The sequence below is a fragment of the Bombina bombina genome, chromosome 4 (genome assembly GCF_027579735.1).
Source record: "Bombina bombina isolate aBomBom1 chromosome 4, aBomBom1.pri, whole genome shotgun sequence".
In the NCBI taxonomy this organism is placed as follows: domain Eukaryota; kingdom Metazoa; phylum Chordata; class Amphibia; order Anura; family Bombinatoridae; genus Bombina; species Bombina bombina.
The window spans coordinates 493,917,583-493,933,861 of NC_069502.1; the positions used below are offsets into that span (position 1 = coordinate 493,917,583).

Below are 16,279 nucleotides of genomic sequence, written 5' to 3' on the forward strand. Positions count from 1 at the left end.
TTTATCACAGTCAAACACACTGTCACAGGTCTGCTGTGACTGATTACCTCCCTCAAAAATGAATTTTGAAGACCCCTGCGCCCTCTGGAGACGTCCTGGATCAAGGAGGAAGAAGCAGGAAGACTGTGCAAGAATTTTAACTGCGCAACAAGGCGCTAAAAAAGGCCCCTCCCACTCATATTACAACAGTAGGAGACCTGTTACAACGGTTTCTATGCAGAAATATACGTTAGCCATATGGAAAAAAATCATGCCCAAAAAGATTTATCACCAAAGTACCTCACAAAACGAATAACATGCCAGTAAACGTTTTAAAAACAACTTTCCAGTGTTATGCAAAGTTATCACTAAGCCTGCTACCAGTCGCTTCTACTGCAGTTAAGGCTCATACATTTATTTCAGTATTAACAGTATTTTCTCAGTCAAATTCTAGTCCCTAGAAAATAACTCAACTGCGCATACATTTATCAGCCTGATACCAGTCGCTACTACTGCATTAAAGGCTGTACTTACATCATATGGGTAACAGCAGTGTTTTCTTAGTCAATTCCATTCCTAGAAAATATTACTGCACATACCTCATTTGCGGGGGACCCCGCATGCTATTCCCTTTTCTGAAGTTACCCCACTCCTCAGAATGTGCGAGAACAGCCAGTGGATCTTAGTTACATCTGCTAAGATCATTGAAAACGCAGGCAGATTCTTCTTCTAAATACTGCCTGAGAGAAAAACAGCACACTCCGGTGCCATTTAAAAATAACAAACTTTTGATTGGAGAAATAAATTAAGTATAAAACACCACTCCTCTCGCGGACCTCCTTCTATGTTGAGACTTGAGCTATATAGCAGCTCTGCTTGGGTGATCCTCTTGCAACTTCCTGTTGGGGAGGAGAATATATCCCATAAGTAATGGATGACCCGTGGACTGAACACACTTAACAAGAGAAACACTGTTTTAACGATGAAAGCATTTTTTCTATTGTTTACAAATTATGGCCTAGATTTGGAGTTTGGCGGTAGATGGGTTGTTAACGCTACGCGGGCTTTTTTCTGGCCGCACCATAAAATTAACTCTGGTATCGAGAGTCCAAAAAAATGCTGCGTTAGGCTCCAAAAAAGGAGCGTAGAGCATTTTTACCGCAAATGCAACTCTCGATACCAGAGTTGCTTACGGACGCGGCCAGCCTCAAAAACGTGCTCGTGCACGATTCTCCCATAGGAAACAACGGGGCTATTTGAGCTGAAAAAAACCTAACACCTGCAAAAAAGCCGCGTTCAGCTCCTAACGCAGCCCCATTGTTTCCTATGGGGAAACACTTCCTACGTCTGCACCTAACACTCTAACATGTACCCCGAGTCTAAACACCCCTACCCTTACACTTATTAACCCCTAATCTGCCGCCCCCGCTATCGCTGACCCCTGCATTATATTATTAACCCCTAATCTTCCGCTCCGTAAACCGCCGCAACTTACATTATCCCTATGTACCCCTAATCTGCTGCCCCTAACACCGCCGACCCCTTTATTATATTTATTAACCCCTAACCTGCCCCCCACAACGTCGCCGACACCTGCCTACACTTATTAACCCCTAATCTGCCGAGCGGACCTGAGCGCTACTATAATAAAGTTATTAACCCCTAATCCGCCTCACTAACCCTATCATAAATAGTATTAACCCCTAATCTGCCCTCCCTAACATCGCCGACACCTAACTTCAATTATTAACCCCTAATCTGACGACCAGAGCTCACCGCTACTATAATAAATGGATTAACCCCTAAAGCTAAGTCTAACCCTAACACTAACACCCCCCTAACTTAAATATAATTTACATCTAACGAAATTAATTAACTCTTATTAAATAAATTATTCCTATTTAAAGATAAATACTTACCTTTAAAATAAATCCTAATATAGCTACAATATAAATTATAATTACATTGTAGCTATTTTAGGATTAATATTTATTTTACAGGCAACTTTGTAATTATTTTAACCAGGTACAATAGCTATTAAATAGTTAAGAACTATTTAATAGTTACCTAGTTAAAATAATAACAAAATTACCTGTAAAATAAATCCTAACCTAAGTTATAATTAAACCTAACACTACCCTATCAATAAATTAATTAAATAAAATACCTACAATTACCTACAATAAAACCTAACACTACACTATCAATAAATAAATTAAATACAATTCCTACAAATAACTACAATTACATAAACTAACTAAAGTACAACAAATAAAAAAGAACTAAGTTACAAAAAATAAAAAAATATTTACAAACATAAGAAAAATATTACAACAATTTTAAACTAATTACACCTACTCTAAGCCCCCTAATAAAATAGCAAAGCCCCCCAAAATAAAAAAATGCCCTACCCTATTCTAAATTACTAAAGTTCAAAGCTCTTTTACCTTACCAGCCCTGAACAGGGCCCTTTGCAGGGCATGCCCCAAGAAAATCAGCTCTTTTGCCAGTAAAAAAAAACATACAATACCCCCCCCCCCAACATTACAACCCACCACCCACATACCCCTAATCTAACCCAAACCCCCCTTAAATAAACCTAACACTAAGCCCCTGAAGATCTTCCTGCCTTGTCTTCACCTCAACAGGTATCACCGATCCGTCCTGGCATCCGGTGCTGAAGAGGTCCAGAAGAGGCTCCAAAGTCTTCCTCCTATCCGGCAAGAAGAGGACATCCGGACCGGCAAACATCTTCATCCAAGCGGCATCTTCGATCTTCTTCCATCCGGTGCGGAGCGGGTCCATGTTGAAGCAGCCGACGCGGATCCATCCTCTTCTTCCGGCGTCTCCCGACGAATGACGGTTCCTTTAAGGGACATCATCCAAGATGGCGTCCCTCGATTTCCGATTGGCTGATAGGATTCTATCAGCCAATCGGAATTAAGGTAGGAATATTCTGATTGGCTGATGGAATCAGCCAATCAGAATCAAGTTCAATCCGATTGGCTGATCAGATTGAGCTCGCATTCTATTGGCTGATCGGAACAGTGGGTGGTGGGTTGTAATGTTGGGGGGGGGGTATTGTATGTTTTTTTTTACAGGCAAAAGAGCTGATTTTCTTGGGGCATGCCCCGCAAAGGGCCCTGTTAAGGGCTGGTAAGGTAAAAGAGCTTTGAACTCTATTAATTTAGAATAGGGTAGGGCATTTTTTTATTTTGGGGGTCTTTGTTATTTTATTAGGGGGCTTAGAGTAGGTGTAATTAGTTTAAAATTGTTGTAATATTTTTCTTATGTTTGTAAATATTTTTTTATTTTTTGTAACTTAGTTCTTTTTTATTTTTTGTACTTTAGTTAGTTTATGTAATTGTAGTTATTTGTAGGAATTGTATTTAATTTATTTATTGATAGTGTAGTGTTAGGTTAATTGTAGGTAATTGTAGGTATTTTATTTAATTAATTTATTGCTAGGGTAGTGTTAGGTTTAATTATAAATTAGGTTAGGATTTATTTTACAGGTAATTTTGCTATTATTTTAACTAGGTAACTATTAAATAGTTCTTAACTATTTAATAGCTATTGTACCTGGTTAAAATAATTACAAAGTTGCCTGTAAAATAAATATTAATCCTAAAATAGCTACAATGTAATTATAATTTATATTGTAGCTATATTAGGATTTATTTTACAGGTAAGTATTTATCTTTAAATAGGAATAATTTATTTAATAAGAGTTAATTAATTTCGTTAGATGTAAATTATATTTAAGTTAGGGGGGTGTTAGTGTTAGGGTTAGACTTAGCTTTAGGGGTTAATCCATTTATTATAGTAGCGGTGAGCTCCGGTTGTCAGATTAGGGGTTAATAATTGAAGTTAGGTGTCGGCGATGTTAGGGAGGGCAGATTAGGGGTTAATACTATTTATGATAGGGTTAGTGAGGCGGATTAGGGGTTAATAACTTTATTATAGTAGCGCTGAGGTCCGCTCGGCAGATTAGGGGTTAATAAGTGTAGGCAGGTGTCGGCGACGTTGAGGGGGGCAGATTAGGGGTTAATAAATAAAATATAGGGGTCGGCGGTGTTAGGGGCAGCAGATTAGGGGTAAATAAGGATAACGTAGGAGGCGGCGCTTTGCGGTCGGCAGATTAGGGGTTAATTATTGTAAGTAGCTGGCGGCGACGTTGAGGGGGGCAGGTTAGGGGTTAATAAATATAACATAGGGGTCGGCGGTGTTAGGGGCAGCAGATTAGGGGTACATAAGTATAACGTAGGTGGCGGTCGGCAGATTAGGGGTTAAAAAAATGTAATCGAGTTGCGGCGATGTGGGGGGACCTCAGTTTAGGGGTACATAGGTAGTTTATGGGTGTTAGTGTACTTTAGGGTACAGTAGTTAAGAGCTTTATGAACCGGCGTTAGCCCAGAAAGCTCTTAACTCCTGCTTTTTTTCTGCGGCTGGAGTTTTGTCGTTAGAGCTCTAACGCTCACTTCAGAAACGACTCTAAATACCGGCGTTAGGAAGATCCCATTGAAAAGATAGGATACGCAATTGACGTAAGGGGATCTGCGGTATGGAAAAGTCGCGGCTGAAAAGTGAGCGTTAGACCCTATTTTGAGTGACTCCAAATACCGGCGGTAGCCTAAAACCAGCGTTAGGAGCCTCTAACGCTGGTTTTCACGACTACCGCCAAACTCTAAATCTAGGCCTTAGTGTTTAACACAGGTCCAGCTGAAAACATTGGGCTGCCTGGGTCCAGGAATTAAATGACACCCCAATTCTCTGCCCACTACAGTCTAAACCCAACCATAGTTACAATCACAAGGATTAAAGTTCAGCAGATTAAAATGTCACATCAGAGCATGCTGATGCCCAGTCCCTAAATGAGAGTAATTTACCTACAAAACACAATTAGCTGAAATATGCTTTTCCTATATGACACCACTGTCAAATTTAACGAGTGTCATGTGGGTCCAACTGGTACAGTTATAGAGTGTGCCCTGGTTTAACCCATGCAAAGCAGTAAAACACATAGTTAAACTTCATCAATGTGTTCAGCTCATTCAGGAGTGCATTGTTGCTACAGAACTGTAATTAAGTTATTAACCCACTTTTGGGGTGTTAAACACATATGTACAGGCAAGCAATAGCATAATAAGAACAGGCTCTAACCCATTTTCTTAAAGCTGCTTTAGGGTATAATTGGATATGTATATTCCGATAATATGTGAGGGTGTATAGTACTTAACATTTCACTTTGATGTATAAAGACTCAATTTTTTATAGATATTGTACTAGAATCTTGAAATAAACAGTTTCCTTAACAATTTATACAACTCTCAAACCTCACTATGCATCTAGACATCAGGAATGCCCACTGGTAATCACCTAGAAAAGATATGTGGAGTCCCAATGAATTGTAAACATAGGCTTGTTTAAAGACAAGGTAATTCAGCAGATCAATGATCAACTATGAATATAGCCCTTTATTTTCAAGGAACATTAAATAAAACCTAGGTTTTCAAAATACAGCAAAACAATTGAAAACCTAAGTTACAGAGTTTTATTTTTCCCCTCTCTAGGGAGGATGAGACTAGAGATGGGCGAATGTGTAAATTTCCGAATTTGAATGTTAGAACGAATGTTATTACCGAAATTCGAATTATAAATCCGAATGTTGATAAGAACGAATATTCTTAAAAATTCTATAATTGAATGCTATTTACAGTTTTCGAATGTCACTTTCGAATTCGAATGTTTATAATTATATCGAATGTCCACATTCAAAATTTCGAATTTAACATTCTATTTAACAAATACTATTCAGTATACAAGTATACAAGTTCAATAGTTCATGTGGTAGGGAGGGAATCTAGTAAATTGATACATAATAGATACAAATATATCATTTCAAATGTTTCTATATAGAATATTGCATAATTCGACTAGTACATTTAAAGAAAGCATTAGAAATACTATTACAAACATATTAATTCAAATTTTTCGAATTCGAATATTGCATAATTCGAATATTACATTTAAAGAAAGCATTAGAAATACTATTACAAATATAAATTCGAATTTTTCTAAATTAATATTTTTGAATGTAATCGTAAAATTCAAAACCGAAAATTCGAAAATCGAATGTTAGAATGTTATGTAAACATTCGAAATTCGATTCGAACGAACGAATGTGTTATAAATTCTTTTCATTTTTCGAATGTTGCGAAACATTCGCCCATCCCTAGATGAGACCAGAACATTTCTTACACAAAAGCAAGAGGTGATTAATATTCCTTAAAACCTCTAATCCTAGGTCCTATTCTCTATCTAGAAAATTATATGGGTGTGATATATAAGTAACAGTAAAACAAAGCTAGAATAATGAGTAGGGTATAAGGCTAATATAGAGCTAGATATACAGCGGCATTTAATACTGTGTGAATGTTGTTGTACAAGATATAAGGTTATATAGCGTTATACAAACTATATATATTTTTAAATGTTGTTTTTTTATTTTATTTTTTCAAAAACTGTATTAAAAATATGTACTTTTGCCTTGAAAAAAGCACGTTTACTAAAATGTTTTCAAAAATTGGTATAGCTTTAAATTTTGTTAAATCACAAAATCTATCTTCAAATAGCATTCACGCTACAAGTAAATATTAACTTCAAAGTCATTAAATTAAGCGTAAAGGGAATTAAACTCCTTTGTTTTGTATAAAATGTGAGCTTTTTTCTCACTCGCTAGAGAAGTCATACAGCAAAATCTGAAACTGAGGTTCTCAAAATGCTGCAAATTGCCTAAACCAGCTCTTTAATTTACAGCATTTGCAGGTTACATATTTGCTTTTTGGTCTCTCTAGGGAGAGTGGAACAAGCACAATTTTAACAGAAAAGCAAGAGGTCAATGTTCTTTTAAACCATGTCAGTAATGCCTAGCTATCATTTACACATGCAATGAGAATTTTCTGCATATGTACCAGTTCTCACAATTGAATTGTGTGATATATATATATACCTGTATATATATATATATATATATATATATATATATATATATATATATATATATATATATATAAACATTTATTCATGTTTATTATTATAGTTTTGCTCATAATGTAACGTTTTCAGAAAAAAAAGATGTTACCTCAATAAAAGAAAAAAAAATCACATGGAATACAGTACCTCTCCATTCTGAAACAAAGAGAAGAGACAGAAAATTATATATATTTTTTTATTTATAACACGTTACATTTCTATCAATCTATCTATCTTTACACCATATTTATTCTAGCATCAAACAAAGCCCTACATTTGAAATTGTTTGAGAAAAAAATAAGGGAGCCTTTTTTTAAAAGGCAGCAAAAAACAGCTCTATTCACACGAAACAAAGAGAAGAGAAAGAAAATTATATATATTTTTTATTTATAACACGTTACATTTCTATCAATCTATCTATCTTTACACCATATTTATTCTAGCATCAAAAAAAGCCCTACATTTTAAATTGTTTGAGAAAAAAATAAGGGAGACTTTTTTTAAAAGGAAGCAAAAAACAGCTCTATTCACACTAAAGCAAACAATACAATTGCACAGTTTTACAGATGCCTTAATGCTTTGAGATTAAAAAGTGATTACATTTAAAATAAATACAACTGTAAAAGTGTTGTCAGTAAAAAGATATAATAACTTTTCGTATTATTTTATTTTAAGCAAAGCAATTATTTGCATTTATAAATGCCCCTTTTATATACCCCCTGTAGGTACACATCAGCCAAAAGAACTATATACTGGAGATGACTGAAGGCCTGATTTTATAAACCTCTCCGCTCAGACGATTTGGTATAAAATTATCCTCCAGCACTAAGAGATCTCTAGTGAAATTCTAAAAAGACAGATTTTGCTGCATTTCTCCAAGGGGCGTTCCCTGCATCTTGGTGTATGAAGGAGAGACAAACCTAGTGCAATATGGCACTGCATGACATGAGAGTTCTGCTGCATTTATATTTTGTGCTTTGTATTTTATATTATGTTACACTTCAGATTAAGTTTTACTACATTTAAACTTTACACTTTCTATGTTGTATTTTATTTGTATACAGCAGTGTATTTTTTATTGGGATTTTATCAATTAGATTTATGCTTTCACCGTTTCTGTGTAACTTTAACAAATAACGCTCATACTTTGTATATTTATGTGTAATTTTTACAAATTACATTGCATTTTGTATTCCTCGTATTTAAAATAAAACTGAAAAACTGACAGACAGAGAGATTAATTACTTTCTATGAATGTGATAAGCAAAGATTCTTCGATGTGGAGAGAAATTATAGTAGACTATACAGGGGCTGAACTCATGAATTATATAAGGAAAAGGGCAGAACTTGGAAGGCCCTGTCAGATTACTTCCACTGTGAAAGCATAATCAAAATTTGTAAAATCACAATTCTAAATACATTGCTGAATGCAAAATCTTTATGCATTAAAATAGAAAGTGCAAAGTTTAAATGTTATAAAACTTAATCTAAAGTCTAAGGTAACACAAAATACAAAACACAAAGTGTAAATTCAGCAGAACTGTCATGGCATGCAGTGCTATATTACACTGGGCTTGTCTCTCCTTCACGTACAGAAAGGCAGGGAATGCCCCTTGGTTTTTTATAGCCTTTTTAGAATTTCACTAGAGATCTCGTAGTGCTGGAGGATCAACTTGTCTGAGCTGAGAGGTTTAAATCATCAGACCCTCAGTGAGATCAGTGCTCATGAAGTCTGCACTGCAATTTCTCTCCAAGAAGGATAATCTTTTATCATCAGGCCCTGAATGTCCAACATAAGAGCAATATAATATCAACAGTTCTGATCCAGGCACATTTCTTTATTATGCACAACTAATGGTACCCAGAACACATTTATTTTACATGAAATGTTAGGTGACTTTAAACATTTTTTTATTTCTCTACTTATCTAGTTAATCAGCTGGTTAAAACAGCATCTTGTGTCTTGCTACAGTAGATTTGTCATCCTGACTATGTACTAACATCATTTGCATATAAATGCATTTTTTGATAGGGAAAAATTAGAAATAAAATGGGGGATATAATAACAATGAAAAGCAATGAACATAAAAGTGTTAGTATATCATTTAGTAAAAAAATTCCATGCATATTTCTATTAATTAATTATTTAATTTATTAACTTTCTACTATATACTTTTATTGCATTTGTTTATTTTATTGAATATACTGTCCATTATTATTATTATTATTATTATTATTATTATTATTATTATTATATTTTTCTTCTTTTATAGGTATTTTTGAGTCCAGTTCCTTGTGAACCAGTTTGTTTGCAACAACCTAGTAAGCTTCCACTGAAATAGGTATTTCTAACTCTTTATAACATATATTAGAGTGCATCTGTTAAATTCATATGCAGTAAAAAAAAATCAAATATCTAGCTAAATGTTATCATTTAGTTAATAAATAGCCAGATTTCAAGTGTGTATACATTTCTATACATTTCATATAAAGATCGATAGATAAAGATACATAAATATCTAAAGCATTATCATTAAAGCAGAAAGTATATTTACAGTTTACTCAGTAATTTCTTCTGTAAAGTGAAATTATTTGCCTAGTGATAGTTTTCTAATTACAAAAATTAACAAGAAAAAAATATAATTTATGCTTACCTGATAAATTCTTCTTCATAACATATGGGATATAATTCCTGCCACTAGGAGGAGGCCAAGAACCCACACAAGAACTTAAAGGGCCATGATACCCAAATGCTGAAACACTTGAAAGTGATGCAGCATAGCTGTAAAAAGCTGACTAGAAAATATCACCTGCGCATCTCTATGTAAAAAAGAAATATATTTTACCTCAAAAGTTCCTCAGTAGCCACATCCCATTGTAAAGGACTTCTAAGCAGCAAATCAGTATTTCTGTCCCGAGACAGCTAAGGGAGTGAGCTTACGTGCACACTCATCTTATTTCCCTATTCAGTTTAAGGAAGTTTACTATGAAATCTCATGAGAGTTAAGTGAAATCTCATGAGATCAAAGTAAAAGAGTTCATGACCTCAGCACTGCTGATGCGGATTGGCTGCTGTTGATTTCTTCATTTTTTTTTTACCTGCAGCTGGGCAGCAGCTAAGGTATATTTTTTTACACAGCACTTACTCTGCTGAGCTGAGGAAATTGTGAGGTAAAATATCTTCCTTTTTTACATAGAGATGCTCAGGTGATATTTTCCTGTCAGCTTTTTACAGTTATACTGCATCAGTTTCAAGTGATTTAGCATATGAGTATGATGTCCCTTTAAGATCCCTCCCGCTTCCTATGTCTTTTCAGTTTAATGCATAGCCGAGCAGAGAATAGGAAACAGATAGGTGGGAAAGACAAAAGCAGGGTCTATAGAGGTGCAAATTAGAACTGCTGCCCCAAAAATTGGAATTTATCAGGTATAATGATGAGAGCCCAAAGGGCTCCGTAACATGTGGGATTAATATCCAAGCAGATAATCCATGTTACGGAAAGGGTGGGCCAAATTCAGTTAGTTCCTATTTATCAGGCACTGTGGCTTGAAGGACTTGTCCTGTCACAAGCTGCTTGAGAAGAAGCATCAAAGTGGAACATTTTTTAAAAGCTTTGCAGAGCAGACCATGCTGCCGGTTTGCAAATCTGCTCCAAAGATGCACCATTTTAAAGCCTAGGAAGTTGTTAATGATACTGTAGAATGGACTTTGATATGATTGGGGGGTGACTTTCTTGCCACCAGGTAGGCCTTGTAAATTACTTGTTTGAGCCAAAAGGCCGAAATCACAACAGTAGCAGTCTGCCCTTTACAAGTCATAGAATAAGGAACACACAAGCTGAAAAATTGTCTGAATTCCTTAGTAACTTGAGTATAGGACTTCAATGCTCTGACCACATCAAGATTATGTAGACATTGTTCTTTAGAATTAGCAGGATCTAAACAAAGATGAGGAACAACAATCTCCTGATTGATATTTTCCAAAAAATTACCATAGGAAGAAAACTATATTTCGTACGAAGTACAGCTTTATCTTTGTATAAAACTAAAAATAGAAAATCACAGGACAAAGATGATAAGTCAAAGTCTCCTAGCTGGGGTTGCATTGTTCAGTGGCGAATTGCGTTGTATTTCGGGCTAGACTGAACTTACTCTGCATAATCAAACTGAAATATAGTTCAGGAAAGTTTTCCTCTGTGAAATGCACAACTGGAATCAAAGAGGCTGCTCCAAGGTGGTAACTCGCCATAGAACAAGCTGCTCATTCCTGGTAGAGCACTTATCTCTTTGTATGTATGTAGGTATGTATGTACACACACACATATATATATATATATATATATATATATATATATATATATATATATGACACAATAAAATATACATTTAAAGGACTGTATGTATGTATGTACGTATGTATGTACACACATATATATATATATATATATATAGATATATATATGACACAATAAAATATACATTTAAAGGACCAGTGAGTGCTGCCATTTGTTCATTGCTATATATATATATATATATATATATTTATATATACATACAATCATGGCCAAAAATATTGGCACCCCTGCATCTGTCAGATAATGCTCCACTTCGCCCAGAAAATTGTTGCAATTACAAATGTTTAGGCATTCTCATGTTGATTTATTTTGTATTTGTATGACAAAATAAAGTGGAGAAAAAAAGCCAAATCTTACACATTCCAGGAAAAACTCCAAAAATGGACTGGACAAAATTATTGGCACTCTCAATTTAATATTTGGTAGCACACCACTTGGAAAAAATAACTGAAATCAATTGCTTCAAGTAACCATCAATGAGTTTCTTACACCTCTCTACTGGAATTTTGGACCACTCTTTTATCACCAACTGCTCCATGTATCTCAGATTGGAAGGGTTCCTTTTCCCATCTGCTGTTTTGAGATCTCTCCACAGGTGCTCTATGGGATTAAGATTTGGACTCATTGCTGGCCAGTTCAGTACTCTCCAGCGCTTTGTCTTAAACAGTTTCTGGGTGCTTTTTGATGTGTGCTTTTGGTTATTATCCTGCTGTAAGACTCTTGACCTCTGACCTCTGACGGAGACCTAACATTCTGACACTGGGCCCTACATTGCACCACAGAATTCTTTGGTAGTCTTCAGATTTCATAATGCCATGCACATAGTCAAGACATCCAGTGCCTGAAGCAGCAAAGCAACTCTAAAACATCAGTTAACCTCCACCATGTTTGACTGTATGGACTGTATTCTTTTCTTTAAAATCCTCATTTAATTTTCAGAAAACAGTAGAATGATGGGCTTTACCAAAAAGTAATTTTGTCTGTCCACAGCACATTCTTCCAAAAAGATTTTGCTTCCTCAGGTAAGTTTTGGCAAACTCCAATCTGGCTTTTTAATGTTTCTGTGTCAACAGTGGGGTCCTGCCGACCTTTTCATTCAGATGGTGATATATAGTGCGAGCTGACACATTTGTACCCTGTGCCTGAAGGTCAGCTTGAATTTGTCTGGAAGTTGATAGAGGTTCCTTGTCCACCATTCAAACAATCCTTTGTTGCAATCTTTGATCAATGTTTCTCTTTTGTCCACGTCCAGGGAGATTAGCTACAGTAAATACAAGTTTAGGGTTCCATAAAAAGGAATTTTGGGCTTAAAAGCCCATTCCAAAGCACCGCAGCCATTACATGTCTTGTCGGTATAGCTGTACCGCAAGCCTTTTAGCCTGTAATGCAACGTCAGTCCCGCACTCGTTAAAATGGCGTTTTTTCATGGGACTTCCATAGCCCTGCCATTACGAGTTTTGCGGTGAGGCTAAAAAGCTTGCGTTACAGCCAAGATCCATACCGCCATCTGAGAGCAGTAGTTATGAGTTTTACGCTACAAAACTGTTACATAAAACTCATAACTAAACTATCACAAAGTACACTAAACACCCATAAAATACCTATTAACCCCTAAACCAAGGCCCTTCCGCATAACAAATACTATATTAAAGTTATTAACCCCTAATCTCTCCCTACATCGTTGCCACTGTAATAAAGTTACTAACCCCAAAAGCCATCGCCCTCCTGCATCGCAGACTCTATTTAAATATTATTAACCCCTTATCTGGCGTCCCCCCACATAACCTCTACTATACTAAAGTTATTAACCCCTAATTCCGCAAGCCCCCCACATCGCAATAAACTAATTTAAACTAGTAACCCCTAAACCTAACACCCCCTAACTTTATATTAAAATTAAAATTTCCCTATCTTAAATTAAATTAAAACTTACCTGTCAAATTACTAAGTTTAAACTAACAATTAAACTAATATAACTATTAAACTAAAATTAAACTAACTTCCAATTAAATAAACTAAATTAAAAATTACAAAGTATCTAATTACAAAAAATAAAAAAGACTAAATTACAAAGAATAACAAACACTTAATTACAAAAATAACAAATGTAAAAAAGAATTACACCTAATCTAATAGCCCTATAAAAATAAAAAAAGTCCCCCAAAATAAAAAACCCTAGCCTACAATAAACTACCAATAGCCCTTAAAAGGGCCTGTTGTAGGGCATTGACCTAAGTTAAACAAACAGCTCTTTTACCTGTAAAAACAATACAAAGGTCCCCCAACAGTAAAACCCACCACCCAACCAACCCAACAAAATTAAAAAAAAATAACTCTAACAAAAACCTAAGCAACCCATTGCCCTGAAAAGTGCATTTGTATGGGCATTGCCCTTAAAATGGCATTTAACTCTTTTGCGTTGCCCTGAAAAGGGTGTTTAGCTCTTTTACTAAAAGTCCAAACCCTAAACTAAAAATAAACCCACCCAAAAAAGCTTAAAAAATCCTAACTTACAGTTGCTGAAGTCCCACTTGAAGGATCTTCATCCCAGCGGCTCTGTCTTTGCCCAGGTGGCTCCATCTTCATCCAGGCGACAGGCGGCTCCATCTTCATCCAGGTGGCATCTTCTATCTTCATTCCGGCGGCACGGACTGGCTCCATCCTGAAGACATCCGGTGCGGAGCATCCTCTTCATACAGTCGCCAATAGAATAGCCAATATAATTTCAATAGCTCTCATGCTATTGGCTGATTTCAACAGCCAATAGGATTTCAGTAGCTCTCATCTTATTGGCTGATTTGAATTTTTCTAAAATCAAATCAGCCAATAGTAATGCAAGGGACGCCATTTTGAATCGTGTACCTTGCATTGAAGATTCAGTATATGGCGATGACCGTATTAAGAGGATGCTCTTCAGGATGGAGCTGCTCTGCGCCTGGATGAAGATGGAGCCGCCTCCAGCCTGTATGAAAATGGAGCCGTCTGGACAAAGATGGAGCCGCCTGCCACCTGGATGGAGATGGAGCCGCCGGGATGAAGATCCTTCAAGCGGGACTTCAGCAACTGTAAGTGGATCTTTGGGGGTTAGTTATAGGATTTTTTAAACTTTTTTAGGTGGGGGTTTTTTAGTTTAGGGTTTGGGCTTTTCGTAAAAGAGCTAAATGCCCTTTTCAGGGCAATGCAAAAGAGCTAAATGCCCTTTTAAGGGCAATGCCCATACAAATTCCCTTTTTAGGGCAATGCGTAGACTAGGTTTTTTTAGATAGTTTTTTTTATTTTGTGAGTTTGGGGGGTCGGGGGTTTGTAATGTTAGTGGGTCTTTGTAATTTTTTTTCAGGTAAAAGAGCTGTTTAACTTAGGGCAATGCCCAATAAAAGGCCCTAAGGGCTATTGGTAGTTTATTATAGATTAGGTTTTTTATTTTGGGGTGTTTTTTTTTTTTTTTTAATGGGTATTAGAATAGAAATAATTGGATTTTTTTATAATTCGTTTGTTTTTGTTTTTCATTTTGGGGTGGGTTTTTCTTTTAAGAATAGACATTTTTATTTTTAATGGGCAGCAAAAGAAGGCAATATCCATAAAAATGTAATTTTCAGGGCAATGGGTAGATTAGGTTTTACTTTGTTTTGTTGGTTTGGGGGGTGTTTTCTTTAGGGCAATGCCCTCCAAAGGGCCTACAAAAGCCCCTTCTAAGGGCCCTTGGTAGTTTATTATAAATTAGGGGGGTTTAAAGGGTATTAGAATAGGAATAATTTTTATTGTTTTGGATAATTATCAGCTAGATTACGAGTTGTGTGCTAAGGTAAAAAAGCAGCGTTAACAGGTCCTAATGCTGCTTTTTTATGCCCGCTGCTATAACGAGTCTTTCAGGTTTAGGGGCACCGCACACTTCTTTGGCCTTACCGCAAAACGACTTCCGTAAACTTCGTAAACCCTTTTTCTATGGGACATCCATAGCGCCGGTATTATGCGTCTGTCCTGGGAGGCCAAAAAGTGAGCAGTACACCCTCTACCTCCAAGATCCGTAACGCATTCTAAAGTCAGTAGTTATGAGTTTTACACTACAACGCAGTAGCATAAAACTCATAACTAAAGTGCTAAAAAGTACACTAACACCCATAAACTACCTATTAACCCCTAAACCGAGGCTCTCCTGCATCGCAAACACTATAATAACATTTTTAACCCCTAATCTGCCGCTACGGACATCGCCGCCACTAGAATAAACATATTAACCCCTAAACCGCCGCACTCCCACCTCTCAAGCACTAGTTAAATATTATTAACCACTAATATTCCACCCCTAACATCACCGCCACCTACATTATACTTATTAACCCCTAATCTGCCGTCCCCAACGTCGCCGCCACTATATTAAATGTATTAACCGCTAAATCTAAGTCTAACCCAAACCCTAACACCCCCTAACTTAAATTTAATTTAAATAAATCTAAAGAAAATTACTATAATTAACTAAATTATTCCTATTTAAAACTAAATACTTACCTATAAAATAAACCCTTAGATAGCTACAATATAACTATAGGGTTTATTTTTATTTTACAGACAAGTTTGTATTTATTTTAACTAGGTAGAATAGTTATTAAATATGTATTAACTATGTAATATCTACCTAGCTAACATAAATACAAATTGACCTGTAATATAAAACCTAACATAAGTTACATATATCCCATATCCCCTTGTTCTTTGTCTATTTTGGTTTGATGTTAGGAGGTGCACTTACCTTTTGGGAATAGCATTTGAGATTTGAGCTTTGTATCTTATACCTACCCCTTGTTTTGATAAGTTACAATAACACTTAACACTACACTACAATTAAATAAATTAACTAAATTAAATACAATTAAATAAATTAAATTAGCTAAATTACAAAAAAAACCCCACTA

The 16,279-nt window shown here is 35.7% G+C and overlaps 1 protein-coding gene across 1 annotated transcript in view; it reads right to left on the minus strand.

Annotated features, from left to right (window-relative positions):
- The window catches only part of LOC128656477 (collagen alpha-1(XXI) chain-like), a 788,552-nt gene that overhangs the window by 302,363 nt on the left and 469,910 nt on the right, over positions 1-16,279 (minus strand). The window contains exon 8 of the mRNA XM_053710398.1: positions 7,162-7,170. Within this exon, the coding sequence (XP_053566373.1) occupies positions 7,162-7,170 (9 nt within the window). The remainder of the gene's footprint in view (positions 1-7,161; positions 7,171-16,279) is intronic.